This window comes from Eublepharis macularius, chromosome 11 (genome assembly GCF_028583425.1).
Source record: "Eublepharis macularius isolate TG4126 chromosome 11, MPM_Emac_v1.0, whole genome shotgun sequence".
Lineage (NCBI taxonomy): Eukaryota > Metazoa > Chordata > Lepidosauria > Squamata > Eublepharidae > Eublepharis > Eublepharis macularius.
This window is the reverse complement of record NC_072800.1, coordinates 79,076,825-79,097,722: the sequence shown is the minus strand read 5'-3', so window position 1 is coordinate 79,097,722 and position 20,898 is coordinate 79,076,825. Positions and strand designations below refer to the sequence as shown.

Sequence of the window (20,898 nt, the reverse complement as noted above, 5' to 3'; positions counted from 1 at the left end):
GGAAAAGAGCATGGGGGCAAAGGCTTAAACCTCCTCCCCACACCATGGTATTGATCTGCCGGGCCTGTAAGACGGAGACATTCTGCCAGGCTTACAGTGGTGGTTGAGGCATGGGCGAACTGCCCGGTTGGCCTCTTGCTGCGGCCTCTGGTCCACTTACTTTACATTCTGCCAACCTGCCTGCCCTATCTCCATTATATTGGTATGTGGTATGTAATATGGTGAACCATCACATGCTGCATTTTATATTGTGATTTTAACTGTTGGGTTGGAATTAAGAAATTGTGAATTTTATCTTTTATTGTGTATTGTTGTTTTAATTTATTGTACCACTATATAATGTTGTAACCTGCCCTGAGCCTGCTTGTGGGGAGGGCGGGCAACAAACTTAATAAATTAAATTAAACTGGGCCCAGCATCCCTACTATTGAAATAGAAAAAATGCTGGAAGATCCATTCACTAAACTCCAAGCATCACTTGTAGTTTGGTTTATGTATCTCAAACTGGATGAGGGGAAAACCTAAATTGGTGACTCCTGTTGTTTTGAGCTAAAGCCTATCATATTGTCCTCCTGCCCCTTAATTGTCCACCATCCCTCCCCGTTTTAAAGTTAGGGTGTGGGAAAAATGCAATGTGACCTGAGCCCTGATCTCTGTGGTAAGAAATGGTACAGAAAAGGCCCAACATGCTTATTTAACATTTCAGGCACCTCTACCATGCACAGAAGCTTAATTGTTCAACTCGCAGAAGATATGTAAAAGCAGGATGACCTGCAAAGATGACTGATTTCTAGGGAAGCATGTTTGCCTTAGAAATTGCCAGCTCTGGAGAATACAGAACATGTTTCTAATGTGGGAGAACTGAGAGGAACAGAAGACCAGATACACATGTGTAAATTGCACATTGACACCACACTGGGAAAAAAGTCATGGTAACCTGAGCTGCTAGAAATGGCTGCAACACAAATGCCCTTCAAAGCAACCTGGGCTGCTGCAACTGGAAGCAGACCCCAGAAGTCTTCAGTGAAGACAGCTACAATCTGTTCCCAAAATAAGCAGTTAAACCAATCAACACTAGCAATAGTCTACATATTCCAAAGGGGTATCTTGAGTTCTAGAGGTTTAGGGATACTTGATCAATGACAATTTATTGTTTAATCCTATCCGATTAAGGGTCAATCAGAATTATATGGCAAATTAGGTTATGTTTCTAACATCAATACTACTGTCGTGAACGGTTACTGCATTTCTCTTGCATAACCTGAGCTTTACAAAGAAATGTCACAGAATGTATCTCTTGCATTTAGGGTTGCCAGCCCCCCCCCCCCCCATCTTCCAAGTGGGAGACTGATTGTCACATTGCAGGCATGCGGGCCCAATCTGGCCTCCTCTCTCTCTCGTGCGTTCTGGAGGCCCCGATGATGTCACTTCTGGTTGAAAAACTGAAGCAATGGGTCTCAGCGGGGGCAAAATTGGCCCCTGATTTTCGCTATGCTTGGGGCTGATTTGGCCCTGCTGAAACCCTATAGCTTCTGGTTTTCAACCAGAAGAGAGTCTCTGGGACCTCCAGAGCGTGCCATTTCACTGCATGCTCCAGTTGCTCCTGGCCTGCCTCCCCCTCCTTTCCCCCGATAGCCAAGTGAGTGGGGCTGGAGGGCGAAAGGTGTGAGGGTGGGATCCCCCACCTCCAACAAGGGGGTTGGCATCCCTACCTGCATTTTATTGCCATCTGACCCTACTGTGCACAATTTTTCTTCTATACCATGTATATTTTCTTCTATACCATGTATATATCTGGCAAATAAGAGGATACAATTCTTGCATTTAATCACATTGACTATAGTCCATGAAAACTTGTCATAATCAATCTGTGAGTCTTCCAGGTGCACATGTCCATTTTAAAAAACAACAAGCGAGTATTTGAGGGCAGAATCTCTTTCTAAAGGAAACACTTCTCAGAAAGAAAATAATATATAAGCACTCTAATGTGTTCCACCTTATTCTCCAAAACCACAGGAAAACTATGGCAATTCTGCTTTTACGGAGAATCAGCCTCAGTTGCTGTCCATGGCAAAATGAAATTTGGGGACTACGACTAATGAGGATAGCTTTTAAGTAGCATAGACTGAAGACAACAAAATCTATTTTGGTAAAGCTGCATCTTTTGTTCTGACCAATCATATTTCATTTGTTCCCCATTAATACTTCACAACATTCAACTCTGTGGGATGGATATGGGTGGTGGTGGAGAGTGTCTTCAAGTCATAGCTGACTTATGGCGACCCCTGGTGGGGTTTTCATGGCAAGAGATTAACAGAAATGGCTTGCCATTGCCTGCCTCTGCAACCCTGGTCTTTGCTGGAGGCCTCCCATCCAATTACTAACCAAGGCCGACCTAGCTTAGCTTCTGAGATCGGGCTCACCTGGGTTATCCAGGTCAGGGCACTTACGAGTCTCCCATTAAAACAACATTTCTCAAATATGAGGCCTCTTCAATGTGCTATCCATGACTCAGGAAGCATTGTGCCTTATATTTTGCCTATACTTATGTTTGAATGCACATATGATTGTCAAGACAACATAAAAATCATTTCCTTTCTGTCACTCAGATGTTTGACAACCCACACAAAGATCTTTAAACCTTGCCTGAGGCAGAATTGCCTGGGGATGAGAGCTAGAAAAAGACAGGGTCTGCAATATGTTTTTTTCCCTAGAGGATCTAAGTGTAACTTGAAAGGACATCCCTAAACAAGGGCATCCCAAATCATATGGTTACATGGTTTTTTTTCAGATCAAGTGCAACCTTATAAAAAGAGTGATCTGCTTTCATAACATGTAGTTGTATTATAAATCTGTGGCCAAAAGAGTGAAGTTCCCTCACGCTTCTCTGCAACCTCTTTAGAAAAAAATGCATAAATGGTTCTTAGTGACTGGAGAAAGTAGGCAGAGCTGGCTGTAGATTTGATGGGGCCCTAACAAGCTGGTCTCAGACAGGCCAAGTGGGAATCCATATTTGTAGAAAGCACAATGCACATAGAAGGCGTGTAAAACCCCATCCACGCAGCATCTCCGGTAATGAGGGACAGTGGAGCTATCCTGCCCCTCTGCTCATTAAAAGTTTGAAGCCTTTCTCCAGCCTTCAACTTAAGTGGTTCTTCTTCCTGTGGAATAGCCACTTAAAATGTGAAAAGACTCTCTAGGCTGGAGGAAGGTTCAAAAAGCAAAATGGTAGGATACATGCCAGGGGACACACACATAGATGCCACACCCACAATTTCAGCAAATGTGCACAGAAGATGGTAGGACCGGTTTGCTTGGATGTGAATGGGGGCACGTCCACCACGCAGAGCTCCTGCATTGCCTGCACACCAATCTGTCATGTATACAGGGCCTGTCTCCTGGCATGCGTGGTGAGGCCACAATGGCTGTGGGGCCTGGCAATTTGCCCCTTTTGTCCATTAGGTAAAGCAGCCTTGAAAGTAAATACATGCAAAGGCTTTGTATGTGTGACTTCTGTGAGGAAATGGGGGGCGGGGTTTACTGCAACAGAGTACTTACATTGCTGTGAGGAGAGGATTCTGAGACAGTCACAATTTACAGCTGGAAGAACAACAAATGACATTAATTTTAAAGAATCCCTTCCACTCGGTTGGCAACTACCTGAGAGCTCTCACCTGTGGCAAATGATTACATTTACTCCTGGTGGGAACGTGGCTGGGCAGCCGAATGTTAAAGAGGGCCTGCAGCGCAGCCTGTGCTGCTTGACCTTTGGCCAGCTTCTTGCTACGTCCCGAGCCTTCAAACGTTCTCCCATCCACTCTTACTGCCATCACAAAACTTTTGAGGTGTTGCTTCTCCACGGTCTCCGAAAGGCAGACGTACCTCAGTCCCGACCGCAACTCATTGAGTAACACCACAGGGTTCTTTTCACTCTCCGTGCTGGAAGCCATCTTGTGCTTGTTTTGTTTACTGTGGCCCATTAAGTCCAAGGTGTGATAGAGGAACCTCCCGTGCCGGTAGGCTGTGGAAAGCAATTCATTATTAACCGGGTTATAGACTGAGAAGTCCTTGCTGTGCGTTGATGGTTCAAACTCCTTGAACAGAGTGTCTGGAAAGTCTGCCTGGTCCGACGTAAAGTCTGTGGAAGGGTTGAAACAATTCCCCATGGCAAAATGAGCTTGACACGCATTGGGGAACTGAACGAAAGACTTCAGGGCTAGTTCTGCGGCCTTCATTTTGGCCTTCTTTTTTGTTGGTCCAGTGCCTTCAAATGTGAGTCCGTTTACTTCCACAGCGACTGCAAATACCGGAGCATGGACAGGGCCTGTCTGCGAAACCATTTTGTATTGTAAACCTGGTTTAAGTTCATGTAACTGGACCAGTGCATTCTTTGGCGTTACTGACCACGAGAGCTTTTTCCAGATGAGCTGGAGTTTACAGAAATGTCCATTGCTGCCCTCTTCCAGAGGTCTTTTCCTTTTGAGGTTGGACACACCCACTCTTGACCTTTCATTAGAGGTTATTGGATGATCTTCCAGGTTGCCAATGTTACGGTTCTCCTTGACTTCTGCACTGCTTGTACCTGTTAGCAAAACACAGAAAAAAGAAGCCGGCCAACATTATTGATGCCATTGTAAAACCCAAGATCAAGAGCATGAAGAAAAGCTTTTGCCAACATTTTCTATGAAGCTGCACTGGCAACTTTTGAATAGCTTAGGGACAACCAACACCCTCACCTAAATGGCCCATGCTGACCTGATCTCATCAGATTCTGGAAGCTAAACAGGGTTGGTTCCCATTAGTATTTGGATGAAAGACCACCAAGGAAGCCCAGGGTTGTTACCCAGAGGCAGGAAATGGCAAACCACCTCTGAATGTCTCTTGCCTTGAAAATCCCACGGGATCGTCATAATTTCCTTGCAACTTGATAGCACTTTCTGCCACCAGAGAGGCTCTACTAGCAAGGTGTGTGGGGTTTTAAAAAAACATTTGTGCCACCTGCTAGGCTGAGCTGCTGTTTCTCTTTCTGTGAGCAAGTATTAAAGCCTAGGCATCACCAGAAGCAGGAACCTTTTGGTATGAGCCAAAGGGCAAGAGCCAAAGGGCTTGCATGAGCTGGCCCAGTGGATCCAGGAACTATCCAGGAGGCAGTTTATTGGACTTCCCTCATTTATTTATTTAAATTGTATTTTTCTAAACCACTTTGGGTCCCCGTTGAGGAAAACACTCAGTAACATTCCCAAGCTTCACTTCTCGTGCTACCCAAGGCAGAGTTACCTACTTCTAATCGCTTTTAGTTCAATGGGCAAAGAAGGCTGCTTAGGATGGCACTGTTAAGTCACAACATGAGCTTGGGTGGTATCTGATTACTAGTTCCTCCAGGCCAAGCCCAATATTGAGGGCCAGTTGGGTAGAGGTTAGACTAGGGGTTTAAATCCCTGCTCTGCCACAGAAACTTGCTGGATAAGCTTGGGACAGTCACACACTCTCAGCCGAACTTTCCTCACAGGTTTGTGAGGATAGAATGGAGGAGAGAACAATGTAAGCTGCTTTGGGTCCTCGCCGGAGAGAAAGGCAGGATATAACTGAAGAAAACAAACATTTTCTTGACTACACCACACTGACTTGCATTTTATCTCTTCTGAATCTCCTGTCCTTGGGGACCAATATAATGAGCACTGCCTCCCTTTAAACAAACTAACAAACAAACCTATCCTACTTTCACAGAGACAACCTTTTTATCTACTAACTTTAAAAAACAATAATAACCAGGCACCCATTTTGGCCCCAGACCTGTATCTGCCTACAGGGGAGTGAGGTTGGCTCTCATATCCACACCTCTCCCCTCTCACTTTTTTCATCTAATAGGTTTTTACAGACCCAATTATTGTACATAATGATATTGAAGTAGGGAAGCATGGAGAGAAAGATAACTCTTGTTTCACACTCTATTCAGGTTTGAAAAGAATTTGTATTGATTCTGCACCAATGAATAAGAAAACACAGGGGGTTATTTGTATTTATAATTCATATTGCCTTTTCAAATCTCTCTTTCACTCTCCCCCCTCCTCCATGCTGGATGCATGCATTTATGAATATAGAGAAATTATATTTTGGATTTCATGAACATACAGCCTAACCAGTTCTAAGAACAGAAAGCAAATGATTCCCGTTGAGGTCTGAAAGTTTTCTCTGGCCTTACCTTAATCTCAGTACTATAATATACTTGGTCACGCTCTAACATAAGGATTTTGTGTATCTGATTATATAAAGATTGGTTACTAGTACTCTCTTCATAACATCTGTCTGCCCTGATTCTATGAGCCAATGCTTTGTACTGAAGAGCAGCTTATGCCTCATTGGACCAATCACTGCAGGCTGGATCCCAAGATTGCAGTTTGCTATTGATGCTGCCTTCTTGTGTAAGGAAGAAACTTTTCTCCAGCACAAGGAGTCTTCCAGCAGGGGAACATAACTCTTGTACCAGAGGAAGTCTTCACAGTTAGCACAACTGGACCTTTGGTTCCAACCCAAGGCACAGATGCATTCTGCTAAGAGTGGTGCGAGTACCCTTCCTCTGAATGCATGTTATCATTACGCAGCCTCTGTTGAAATGAAGAAGCAGCCTCTCAAATCAGCTGGTAAATTCCTGGGATTTTCTGTGTGCAAAGCAGATGCTCTTCCACTGAGTTACCTTTGGAGGCAGCTCAAGCTCTTGATTTTAAACTTGATAGCCCTGTAATGGCTGAACCTGTGCATGTCTGCCTTTGGGGAAGGGCCATAGCTCCGTGACAACAGAGACAGGAAAGGATCTTAGAGCTGTGAAAGACTCTAAGCCTGAGATCTGGAAGAGACACTGACAGTAGACTTGACGGGCTAGAGGGACCCACAGTCTGATTCAACCTCAGGGTATTTTGTGTCACTCCACTCAAAATAAGAACTGGAGGCAGAGTCCTGTTCAGAATCTCTTCAAGCGGAGAGTATAGAGTGGCTGGTGATGGGGTGAGGAGGGGCTTTTTCAGGTATTGCTCAAGGTGGGGGAATACCCTCCTGGAGGAACTGTAGCGTTGCACTTCTTCTAATGCTTCTGCAAAGCCATTTGATTCCCCACTCCTCCGCTTGAAGCCAGCTGGGTGACCTTGGGTCAGTCACAGCTCTCCGGAGCTCTCTCAGTCCCACCCACCTCACAGGGTGATTATTGTTGTGGGGATAATAATGACATATATTGTAAACTGCTCTGGGTGTTAAGTTGTCCTGAAGGACGGTATATAAATCGGTTGTTGTTCTTGTTATTATACAAGGTTTATCTTTTTATCAAACTTAAAAGGTGGTGCAGATCAGTTTTACGACTGTATTCGCTCGATTCCTTGCAATGATTTTTTAAAAATGAAATTGTTATTGGTTTTATGGATGGCATCAATCTAAACGGTGTGCCATTTAATTTCGCAAGCTGCCCCCAAGTTAGGGAACAATTAGATTAAAAGGGATAAATAAAAGGCGTCTTAATGCAGCTTAAAATAGAAATATTTTCATTAGGCCACACTGCCTTATATGTATTATAAACTTCACTCACACAATCCTAGACTGTGAGATTGCTAGAGATTTTCATTGTTGGACTACATTTCCCACAATGCAACCTTTTGAGAATAATACAAGAAAAGAAAGAAAAATACAAGGCCTAGAGATTTTCTGTGCTATGTAATGAATAGTAAATTCAACTAAAAATGTCTTTGAGGTGCCTTTGGAATCTGATCTCTTTGAAACATAGCCTCGATGGGACCGCTATATAGGAACTACAAAATTATACCCCTTATATTTACATACAGTTTCACTCTGATGCTGAAATACATTGGCTATGTGCTGTGAGCAGTGATAATAGAATTGTCTTTAATAAAGAGAAGAGCACTAAAACATAAGAGAGTCAAAGGTTACACATGGGGAAAGATGCAAAATTTGAGGATTGTTTCTATTATTATCTCTCGTTATGATTTGCTTTAAAAGTTCCTCCATATAGTATCTTGAGGGGAATAAATTATGACTGAGGTATAGTACAGTCTGAAACAGTATTACACCCTTCTCTGCCTGTTGACTTCAATGGACTTAGAAAGATATTATTTGTTTGCTTCCTTCCCAAAGGGGACCCAAAACGGCTTGCATCATTCTCCTCTCCTCCATTTTATTCTCACAATGCTGTGAGGTAGGCTGGGCTGAATGCAGGGTTGACAGCTCCTGGTTGGGAAATTCCTGGAGATTTTAGGGGTGGAACCTAGAGAGGGCGGGGTTTGGGGAGGGGAGGTACCTCAGCTGGGCATAATGTCAGAGTCCACCTTCCAAGGCAGCCATTTTCTCCAAGGGAACTAATCTCTGTTGCCTGGAGATCAGCTGTAATTCCGGGAGATCTACAACCACCACCTGGAGGTTGTCAACCCTAGCTGAAGGTGCGTGGCTGGCCCAAGGTCAACAAGCAAGTTTCCACAGTGGAGTGGGATTCTAAAGCAGCTCCTATCACTCTAACTTCTACATTGGGGTGGCCAGGTAAGTGGTTTGGGAGGTGACAGAATAAACTGAAGACCTCAAGATGAATGGAAAAACAGCCAAAATAGACTCATCAATTTTCATTGTGCGGCAACATAAGCAAAGCTGGGCTTGTGTAGACACTCAACAAGGAAATGTGGCCAATCCCAGCTGTATGATTAGTAGACTGTATTTAGGTATGAAGTTTTTGATTTCATATTTTCAGGAGTATGTCTTTTTAAAAAATCTTAGGTTTATATTCATAACTAGCAAAGAGTTCAAGATTTCATGGCTTAAACACAGGAAATAGGGTGGCAGCCTTGGATCCTGCAATTGCTGGCAGCTGGATGAGGAACGGAACAAAGACACTGAGGAGGTACAGAAACAAGGAAGATCACACACCTACAGCACAGGTTGGGATCAGCCACGGGGCCAGCAGGCACAATCTCTCCAGCCTCTTTCATTCATTCCATGTATTTACATTGTCATCTGAATAAGGTGCAGAGATCCTTCTAAGCTGGACCTACCGAAGCACTCTGTCCCTTCATCTTAATTTAATTCCATTTATCAGAGTGAAAATGAGCAACGAGCAAAATGTATTTGTCTGTAAATTGGTGAACATTCCTCCTACATTCCTGCCTTAGCTCCCTGTCTCGCTCCTCTCCCTCTCTCACAGACACCCCCTCCTCTCCTTTCTGGTCATTATGCATGGCAGGGTTAACCTGGAGCGCTTGCATCATCAAGAGCTATTGAGAACTGTAATGCCTCACTAATAATGACTCTGCCTTTGTCTCTGGGTCATAAGGGTTCAGAAGAACTAGCCATCCGATACTCCACGCTACATTTGAAGCGATAATATTGTTCCTGATGAAGGTTATTCAGCTGCCTGGCAGCCCAAAATTTTGGTGAGGAAAAGAATTGGCAACCTCTCCGTTACAAACCTCTTGAAAGGATTAATCCTCTTGAATACGAAAGCGGGTGCCAGTTGCATCAACAGTGATTATCAAAGGACACGTTTACTTGACAGTCATCTCACGACAGGAAACGGTCCAAATGACACTGCAGGCTTTGCACTTGAGGACAGCCAACGGTTGTGGTACAATTCAACATGTGACTTCTCCATCACAGCAATCAGGCTTTCAGGGCCAAATTGCACAAGCCATGGGGGATCTGGGATCAGGTCCCCCCAAATGTGTAATTTAGTTGCAAAAAACTTTCATGGGGTGGGAGTGACTCAGGCAAAAGGGAAGAAACACACACATTCAAATAATCGCACGACAGAGCCCTGCTGGGTTTGTACCTTTACAGTTTGCACTTGGATTTCTGAGCGGCACCTCTCCCCACCTGTACATGTAGAAACTAGCGGTGATATTGAGCTAGCCCTCACCCCTTTTTGGGGGGTAGGAGAAGAGCAACCATATGGCAGCACATTCCTGTGAAAACCCCATTTCACACTGTTGTGCTGAAGGCTTCTTCACCTAGATTTTAGGGTTTTTAAAATTAATTGTTGTAAGCTTCCATAGGGGCATGGTTTCCTGGAAAGGGTGGGATATATAAAGGTTTTAAACTTTATCAAGGATCAGTAACCTTTACCAAAGATCAAATTGCAACTAACATTAGAACCAGGACAAGGGCTACCCTATTATCTTTTCCCTGATGGGTTCGTATTCCAAGTACAAGCAGGTTTTCTTTTCTTTTTCAATGCAAGGAAACATTTAAACATTCAGCCCCCCCCCCCGGTCTGGTGTCTGAGTGGTATAGCTCCAACAACTGTGTCCCTAGGCTTGCTTCATACCCCTTGGGTGGTTATTCCCCCACTGCTTGGTCTCACCCTGTTGGGAAATGGGGCGGGGGGGGGGAGGAATGACACTGCAGCTGTGGTGATGCCTTGCCCCGAGTGCTCTAGGAATTTCCTCAGTCTCTACAGACTTAACCATAAGATTGTGAGAATTCCTAGAGAATCACTTGACACTACTTTTGGTGTCTTCACCTGGATGTGACATCACTTTGTTGGCATTGCACTATGCTTCCCCTCCCATGCTCTGTCCCCAAATGCTTCTGGGATTGCCAGGAGCGGGCCAAGTGCCATGTGCCTATTCTGAATGTGAATGTGTACATCTTTTGCATGAAGCCGCATTCCAGATAAGAAACAAAAAGAAATCAAAAGCAATTCCCAGAACGACTAGATCAAACTAGACCAAGGGGTTGGCTTAAGAGGCATGGTTTATATTAATTGTGAAAACTGCCCCCCTTCTACTTCAGCAGAGAAGCTGCAGCCCAAAGAGCAACTGGGACAGGTGGACGGGGTGGTCCTGAGTGGTCTATTCAGGCCAGAGGTTTTTGTTTAGAAAAACTGTAGTGAAACACTGATGATGATTTCAACAACTGCTAGTCACCCGCTACTCTCAAGCTACAACTCTGTCTGCCCCCACTTCTTTAAGGGCACACAAGTAAGTCCCACTAATTGCTTAGATTTACTCCATTTAGAAGGCAGGCTGACTTGGTGAGAATGTTGGCTGAACCTTCTGAATGGCACTGAGTGACCTTCCATTTCTTGTGCACCCAAGAGCCATTTTGCTTTGCCCTTCTCATACAGAGCTTGCTATTTCCTGCCCATCTACATCATACCATGTGCAGAGGGCAAAAAGGTTTCACTTCCATCATTTCTGACATACTTGCAAACAAGGGAGGCGATCTCTGGAAACAATTCCTCGGCTTCTACTCAGCCACTGTATCAACAAGAATTCGATTGCTGTGAAGTTTTCACAGCTGAGTAAGAAAATATTTTGTTAGGAATGAGTTTAAACAAATGCCAAACTCCGTCGCTACCTTCAGGGCACTAAAGTTGCACTCATATAAGGATACATAAAGTACACTTGAAAACATAAAAATGTGCATCTTCCATCACGAAGTGAAACATTTCTACTTATCTGTATGGTCTATCTCCCACCAAGATGAATGCCACCCTTCTAGCTAGATATATTATGGCCTGCCAGGATCTTGACCTGCCCCCTCCCTGTTTTTATAGCCTCAGGCAACCAGTGGAAGCAGAAATACTAGGGCAGCTAAGTCTGTAATTCTCTGGTTTATAATATGAATCCCTGTGACTTGTAATTTTTGTCTCCATTCTGAGGCGAGGACTGTGACCCAAAGATTCTTCTCAGACTCTGGACTCTTCCCTTGCCCTCTACTCCCTCCCATTTACTTCTGTGCATGTAGACTCTATGAGACCATCCACTGAATGGACACATAACAACAACATTCGATTTATATACCTCCTTTCAGGACAACTTAATGCCCACTCAGAGCAGTTTACAAAGTATGCTATTATTATCCCCACAACAAAACACCCTGTGAGGTGGGTGGGGCTGAGAGAGCTCCAGAGAGCCGTGACTAGCCCAAGGTCACCCAGCTGGCTTCAAGTGGAGGAGTGGGGAATCAAACCCGGCTCTCCAGATTAGAGTCCTGCCGCTCTGAACCACTACACCAAACTGGCAGGGCTGCAGAGAACTACCGTGGACCCCATATGAAGACTCCTTCTGGGTCCCTCCCCAGCACTCAGATCCAACTCATACATCATATAAATATAAATCACATGAGATGGCCAGTTCCACAGGCCCCAAAGGTAACCAGGACCCCCTAGGATTTTGTCTCCCTGCCCCCAGCTTCTCTCATACACATACATGCACCCTGCAGCCCTCTGCATAGGTCAGGGATGGAGACAGCTTGTACAATCCCACTCCTTCCATTTGTTGGGTCTTAAAAGAGGTCTCATTTGCCTTCATCCTGGTTTTGAGTCCCAAATGCCACAGACTCATTGTGTGGCCTTGAGCAGATCTCACACAGCCTTATTTTCCCATCAGTATAATTGGAATAATAGGAAGAAAGGAATTGCGAAGAGTCCTGAGCATTTAAAGAGCTAGAAAAATCATTCATGACAAGACAGCACTCCTGCCAGTTAAGCAGAGTGAGGGTATGTGAAAGCAGAGTATGCATCTGCTTCCAGCTCTGCCATGTGTTCTCTTTGGGACACTGCCCAAGTTTGATCCTGGGCATTTTCCAGAAATAATTTGTAAAAGATGAATTATTTAGTGAAGTTTTCAGTGGCTGGGGAAACTGTGGGAGCATTGTGCTTGTGCACATTTTTATCTGTATTTGGAATGGCTTGTGTCTTACTACTTCACACAGCTCCCTCCAGCAGAAGAGACTCTTTCTTCTAGAGGAAGGCTCCACAATTGGCTTAGCCGAGTAGTAGAATAAAAACCATGACCAACGCAGATAAAGTCTTCATACCTAATACATCTTCGTAAATGTCCCTACCAAGAGGAAATCTGACTGAAGAATATTAAATAAGAATGGTGGTGGTGTGGCCACATTTAAAACTGGAGACAATCCACAATTTAAGGGAAGGGGCAAGTTCAGAAAGTCAGAAACAGATAAAAAAAAGGAATTGAGCATATAGCTAACAGAAATGCTTTGGTTCCTGCCCACCCTGTGTTCCCTAGAAGATGAGCAGATATTAAGATCCCTTGAAATACACTGAGATTGAAAGCACTGGTCTGGAACCCTTCTTGGAAGAAATGTGGCTGGGGCAGGTGACTTGCTTTGGGGCGAGTGGTGAGTGGCTGACAATAAGGATAAGACAAGCAATGCCAAGATCACTGAAACCAGCAACCCAATACAGAACGAGTCAAAGCAACCGTAGGTTAAAAGGACCCTTTCAAAAGTCCCTGAGGTATTGTATGTGGTGTCAGCCTTAGGCACGCTGGAGCCCTACAGCACTGACAGATTTGCATACATGTACCAGTGCGTAGGAGTGCAGAATACAAAAGTGGGTTGCCAGTACCACAGAGACAAATTTACTTTCTTCACCCGTCATTTCTAAGAGGACAGCTCCTCATTGTTCCCCAGCTGGTAAAGGGAGCCATCTGGTAGCTGCGACTGAAATAAACAGAAGCGCTTCGTCTGGTTTGAGCACTTCCTTCCTCTTTTTCAAAATCCAACAGCATGTTACCACAAGAAGGTAAGACGCTGCCTAAAAATTAATGTTGAGGCTGATGAATATGATAATATGCCACATGTTCTCCACCCAATTCCATTCACCTCTTAATTATTTCATTTTTCTTCCATCTCGTTTAACTGTTCTCGGCTTCATTTGCTTCCAGAGAACATCAAAATGTACCAATGAAAAGGATTTTGGCTAGGACAGACAAGGTGGCAACGGGGAGCAGGATGGGATGCTGACTTGGACTTCCTGTTCTCACTTGGACTTCCTGCCTCCCTGCATTTCTGTGCCACATCTGAATCCATCGTGAGCAGCTGTCCCAGGATGGAGATGCACAGACGGGTCCTTGCAATTGGAGTTCGTGTATCTCCAGCCTCAGAGCAGAGCTGCAAGACAGATTCTGAATGAGAAGGTGGCTCCATTCACATATTCCTATAGTAGTACAGGAGCCACTTCCCTGGGGAAGCCCTGTGCCTATGTGTGAATGAAGCAACGATCAGCACATTGCCCTCCTCCCCCAACAAGCCCAGAATCAATCAGGTGAAGGAAATGCACATGATTGGCACCACCTACTCATGGTTGCTTCATTCACATTTATTTGCAAGCAGTGTGATACTACACAATGGCGAATGACTCTTGTACAACACATGAAGCTGCCTTATACTGAGTGAGACCACTGGTTTATCAAGGTCAGTATTGTCTACTCTGTTTGGCAGCAGTTTTATTTTATTTATTTATTTATTCAATTTATATACCGCCCATCCCAGGGGCTCTGGGCGGTGAACAGTTAAAATTGATAAAAACAAAAACTAAAATCAATATACAAATAATAAAACAAATTAACAAGGTGCAGTGGTGGGGAGAACCTTCCCCACCCCAAAGGTGGGAGGCCGACATGGCACCGCCCCCTTCAATCACCAAACGCCTGGCGGAACAGCTCTGTCTTACAGGCCCGGCGGAACGATAATATGTCCCGCTGGGCCCGGGTTTCCATTGACAGAGCGTTCCACCAGGCTGGGGCCAGGACTGAAAAAGCCCTGGCCCTGGTTGAAGCGAGGCGGGCTTCCTTAGAGCTTGAAGCAGAGCTTGAAGCAGAGGTCTTTCACATCATCTACTGCTTCATCCTTTTAACTGGACATGACAGAGGCCAAACCCAGGGCCTTCTGTGGGCAAAACAGACGTTCTAGCCCCTGAACTGTTTGTCCTGAGAGAAGTACAAAGATCAAGAAGTGCATGTTAATTACCAATTCTTACTTATATTACTCCCAAAAGACAAATACAACATTAAATTGCTATTGATGAACATGATGAATCTTACAAAGTGTGTGAAGAAATACAGCTTCTGGTTATTAAAAGCCCCACCTAACCCTGGACGTGGGAAGGACCTCTTGAATAAGCATCTCACTACCTGTACAAAAGTGATAGAATTCTACCTCATTTTCTATGGGCAAAAAAAGGCCAGTTGAATTGGATCTTGTCAACATGGTAGACATCAGCCTTGTTTTCTAATGGATGAAAATGGCAGCCTGAATTGGCTCTTACATTCTATGCATGCACCAAAATGCAAGCTTCGTCCTCAGCCACATACACATGTCATGCAGTACTTCCTGTTGGTTTCACTATTCACCTCCACATGAAGTAGAGAAACTGCTTACTTAAATTGTCTTCATCTTCCATATTTGCCGTGCCAGGACTTAAATACTTGAAGGGTGCAATGAAAGTTGACAAAATGCTCACTTTTTCTGAAACGAGAGGAAAAAAAGCATATTCTTGTGAAATATGTGGCAGCAGCATGGTCCCGGCATGGAGATACTTTGCTCAGCTTCTTTCTTTGGCTAAGGCATTTGGCTTATTTCTTTGGCATTGACTTGTTCTGACTAATTTTACAGGAGACTAAATTGCATTCAGCCCTGACTGTAACCACACTTAGCATTTGTTCCTTGTTGTTATCCCTTGTCTCCCTCCTGCCCCACAACTTCTCTCCCTCCAGGGACAAAGATTTATGTTTTCTGTTTTGAGACAATGAATAAATGGCATATGTATTGACAGGGATATAAACTCCACCAAATGTGTTGAACAGTGGCACAGCACACCACTTTACTTGACACACAGAGCCAGTTTCCCACGCAAGCAAAAGAGGAGAGCCCCTCAAGCACTGGCAGCATTGCTAGAGATAGCTGCATGGAAACATAAGAAGAGCCCAGCTGTATCAGACCAGTGGTCCATCTAGTCCAGAATCCTGTTTCAGAACCAGCTACCTTAGAGGCAAGGGTTGTCCGGCTGAGCCTGGCAACTGGCAGGAAGTTTGGGGGGAGAAAATGAGGGGTGAGCAACATCAGCTACATTGCAACAACACTTCCACGTAAAACCCAGAAATGATGTAGGGTAGCTCTAGAAATTGCTGAAAACTCTATGGTTTACCACAGAGTTTCTGGTGATTCTTAGAGCTATGCCATGTTACTTCTGGGTAAAACAAGGTAGCTGACTTAAAAAAAAATCCTCCTGCTATGGCACAAAAATTCTCTTGCCACCACTTGGAGCAGTGCCATAGCAGGAGGCCAGGTAGCTCTGCTTGAGGTCCAACAAATAGGACGAGGAAATCATAAGAGATGGTGATTGGATTATGCTACTGCATTACTACTGCACCTGCAGAGTTGCCAGCTAAGTCCTAGCTCAGGCCCTGTCATGCTTTCAGTGCTGATGGGGTTTGGCTTGCTCCCTATTCAAGTACAACCCATCCATTTTGCTTGATTGCTGAAACACCAACAACATCTCCACAAGTAGATCTCTCCCCCCACCCCAGTACTCTGCAAAAATTGTTGCCTATCCCTGCAACCTTATATTATGCCTATAATAATATTATTTCAGAAGAGTAGCCTTCTTAGGTCTGCTTTTCCTAGGATAAAAAAATATTGAGGCTAACAAATGACTTGTGGCATAAGCTTTTGTGGCCCAGATGTGTAACAGCAACAGCCAGACTAATATCATCTCACAGCGGCATACTATATGACTTTGGCATATTTTCAAGCCAAACAACTGCTTTGGTTTTGGATAGGAGTTTATGAACATAAAGCTCCCCTAATAAAGAGCAGCTGAGAATGCTCTGGGATCTGCTTTCTGATCCATCAGCTCTCCTCATTTTAGCCCACAATCCCTTCTGTCTACTTTGAAACTGAAGTCTCTACGGTCTGATTAAAAGATAAGCTGATAGGTAAGAAAAACTTACCCATGCATCTTTGAATCTCAAGTAATGGTAAGCTGTTCACATGTGCAGTCTGGGTATGTATGCAACATTAACATGTTGGTGAAACACCTGCCCAGGTTTCCTATCTCTGGTGTGCTAATTTTGCCTGCAAAGTGGTAGAGCACACAATTTAAATGAGATGCTGGGTGCATGCAACATTGCACAGATATATTCCTCTCCCACCAGCGTTACGTTTAATAACAATAAAAATTTATAAACTGCCCTTCAGGACAAATTAATGCCCACGCAGAGTGGTTTATAAAACGTGTTATTATTATCCTCACAACAATCACCCTGTGAGGTGGGTGGAGCTGAGAGAGTTCTCAGAGAGCTGTGACCGACCCAAGGTCACCCAGCTGGCTTCAAGTGGAGGAGTGGGGAATCAAACCCAGTTTTCCAGATTAGAGTCCTGCTGCTCTTAACCAGGACACCAAATTGGCTCTCAGTCTGGCTTATGGCCTAGTTTGGACAGGGAATAAAATAAAGTGTTAGGAATCTAAACGGATAGAGCAGATGGCATGCTGGCAGGATGGCATTATTGAATGCTACGTTCAACGTGCAAAAGCTCCGTGAAAGCAGAAAACCAGTACTGCAGGCAAAGGGTTTTCTCTCTATCCTCCATGCATCTTTCAAATTCCCTTTGAAAGTGATCTATGTTCGTGGCTAATACTTCATCAACTGGAAGCGATTCCCACAATTTAATTACTCATTGAGTAAAGAGGTACTTCCTTTTGATATTTTGAAAACCAGGTTTCCTATGTCTAAATTCAACAATTTGACAGCAACATCATGCTAGCTCTTACCAGGGAGATACAGGTTGACGACAGCGATGCAGTATTAAAAGTGGTCTTCGCTGTTTTGCAAACATATTGAGCAAAATAGTGGCAACTGAACGTTTTGGGATATGAAAGGAGTAGGGAAACTGCATTGTGGGCTACATCCAGAACCACCAAGAGCCACCAAGGCCCTCCAGAAAAATATCCTCCTTGAGGCAACTGGAATATCATCCTGACCCAAACCAAATTTCACATAAAAACCAGACATGTGACTTACTGGTCCTATGGGACCCAAGAGTGACCAGAGCCCTTGGGATGCTGTCCTCCTAGCCTCCCCCGCCCTTGGTCTCTCCCTGCCTGTTAACTTTCCCTGAGCTTTATCAGCTTGGCCACTGGTAAAGGGTAAGAGTCTCAAATCTGAGCATTCAGCTAGAACGGTGGTTCTAAACATCACATTTTGAGATTGAAATTTTAGTGTTAAGTAAACTTGAAGTTTCATGTCCCCAGTTTGTGCTTTTCAGAACACTCTTGGGCCATCTTACTGCCATCAAATGATATGCTCAGGCAGCAGGGCTGCCCTGAAAGTCTGAAGGTTGGTATACTTTCATTGCCACTTTGAAACAGCCCAAAGATCAAAAAGAAAAGATAAATTTTTGTCTTAAGTAGCATGTGGTATTAATTTATACAACAGTTGCAGCTTGGTCAATAAAGATGACAAAGGGGGTTGCTTAGTGTTTGAAACCACTGGCTGACAAATAGAAGATTAACTATACATTTGGAAGAGCGGTAGTATTGGGGAGGAATTTGGGGAGGGGTGTGCTTTGGCTTTCAGTGAGGGATCTGAGAAGAACTGAGCTGTGCACTCAGTGAAGACAAATTATTGACTGTGTGGAGAAAGAGAAGAAGACAGATGTGAGAGAAATTAAACAGAGGTGTCCACAAGGGCAACAGTCAGTTTGGATAATATCAAAAAGAATGATTATGTAGTCCCATCCTTTGTTATTTTCTCTTAGAGTGAAGACAGAAGTAGCATTTGTAGAGCAGTGGGCCAGTTGGCGCTGACCTTACCACATTCAATAAAAGAATTGATGTATTTTTTCTTCAGGGTAAATTCTGAGGGAGAGGGAAGGTTCTGCAAGTCTGCATTAAAAAAGGTTATGCTGGTGATGACTGGCCAGTCCCCATGTAGCTGCCACCACCACCCACCCACAAATTCACACACACCCTCCATGGAAAACTTTTGTAATAGTGTTTTAAAAATTCTATTGCTTTTTGTGGAACATAGGAACTTATAAATGGATGAACGTACATTAAAAAATTAAAAGGTCTGCAACCAGACAGACAGACAGACAGACAGATAGATAGATCAACTGCTGGGCTTCCTGGGTCTATCATATCAAGAATGACCAGTTCCAGAGTTCCTTTCCCATAGGTAGGAGGAAATACCTGGTGGGAGGGATACCTGGTGGGAAGGGCAAAGCAAACCACCATAAAACTGTCAGAATATGTGCTGCTGCTGCTTCTAGAAGGATCTGCAGGCCCAAAATACATGCAAGGGACTAATTCATTCACAGCCACAAACACACACACTCCATGCTGCCATGTCTGGTGGTGGTTATAAATATAAATCAGGGAGCCAGAAACATCAGGGGGATCAAAGAAAGGGAACTAAAAGAAAGTCTGATAAGGCCTTTCTGTGGTCAGGCAACAATACACTAACTAGGGAAGCCAATGAATAAAATCAAGATGCAAATGATTTCAACATAGAAACTGAGTTTGTGGCAATTCATTTTCAGTGAAGTGTGTATAGCTCTAAGGATTCTTTGCACACTGCTAGTGACCAGGCTTACCATTCCCCTGGTCAGAGTAAGAAAGTGCAAGCAGGAACTTCCTACCGCCACTCAGCTGGCCAACTGTGGGGGGGGGGGGATGGCAGGAAATGGGGGGGAGCAGCATCCCAACATGCTAACATCATTCCCTGTGCACCCAGAAGTAGCATCAGCACATTGCTGGGGGATGCAGTGGTATTTGGGCAATATACACACATACACATACAGTAGGGTTTCCAGGTGTCCAAGCATGAAAGCAGGGGGCTGGAAGGCTGTGGGGTGGGGGTCACAGGAGCACTTAACCTCACACATACTCTGGAACACTTCTGAGTCACATCGGGAATGACGTCATTCTTGGAGCGACGAGGAAGTGTTCTGGAGTGCACAGGGCTGATTTGGTACAAATCAGTCCCCAATCTAGTTTGGGGCTGATTTCTACAAATTAACTCCATGTGCAACCTATTGCTTCTGGGTTATGCCAGGAATGATGTCATTCTTGGCATGATGCAGAAGTGTTCCAGAACGTGCAGGAGCACGCTTAGGGTTGCCAGCCTCCAGCTGCTGGTTGGAGATCTCCCAGAAGTACAACAGATCTGTAAGTAAGAGAGATCAGTTCACCTGTAGAAAACGGCGGCTTCAGAAAGTAGATTCTACAGCATTATACCTCACTGATGTCCCTCCCCTCACCAAACCCTGCTCTCTCCAGGCTCCACCCCCCCCCATCTCCAGGAATTTCCCAATCTGGACCTGGCAACCCTAAGCACGCTGTGGAGCGCCTGCACCTTTGTCCCCCCATCAGCCAAGTGAGACGCGGTGGGGGGCAGAGCTGGGAGTGAGTGACCCCATGGGGGAGGGGGGGCTAGTAACCCTAACATGCAGAGAGAGGGAGAATGAATGGTCAAGTGCCTTGAAAGGTTTGGCAGAAAACAGTATTTCTGGACTGCTAACAGAACTCAAGCCAAACCACTGAAAAATACATAATACTCTGTAATCTTCACTCAGAGATAGAGGTGCCCATAAAGTGATAATAACTCGAGGTATTTTATCTCCTTCTGTCCTCAGGCTAAGCGACGGAAAGGGGAAAACACTCTTGAAACCAAATTAAATAGTTTTAGATCTAATTTTAGTAGCCTGAACCAGATTTCAGATTGATTTCCGCAGAATTTAATAGAGAACAACACAACACTTTGCCTCTCTTATTGAAAATCCATCTCACGCACTGGGATTTTTTCCCTTTAAACTTTGCTGTTTACTAGAAGTAATAAAAAACTAATATTTCACAATGCAACACGCCTCGTTCTGTAAAGAGCCTCACATTTTTTAGGCTGCTTTGGAGTGGGTTGTTACGGAGTGCTGAAGGATTGCTAGCGAGGTATGTCGACTCAAACACCCATTTACATTCATTTGTGGAAACTGCTCATAAAAGCACGCTTTTTATGTTTGGTTGGATGCCCGAGAGCTTCAGGACTGTACATGATACCAAAATAATGCTGTCCTAGATGTGCAGCATTTAAATATCTTTTCTATAGT

At 44.4% G+C, this 20,898-nt stretch overlaps 1 protein-coding gene across 1 annotated transcript in view; it reads right to left on the bottom strand.

Moving 5' to 3' along the window:
- The window catches only part of ADARB2 (adenosine deaminase RNA specific B2 (inactive)), a 442,544-nt gene that overhangs the window by 130,783 nt on the left and 290,863 nt on the right, over nucleotides 1-20,898 (bottom strand). Inside the window, exons 3-4 of the mRNA XM_054991693.1 lie at nucleotides 15,175-15,261; nucleotides 3,675-4,582 (exon numbers count right to left, since the gene is read on the bottom strand). Coding sequence (XP_054847668.1) covers nucleotides 3,675-4,582; nucleotides 15,175-15,261 — 995 coding nt within the window. The remainder of the gene's footprint in view (nucleotides 1-3,674; nucleotides 4,583-15,174; nucleotides 15,262-20,898) is intronic.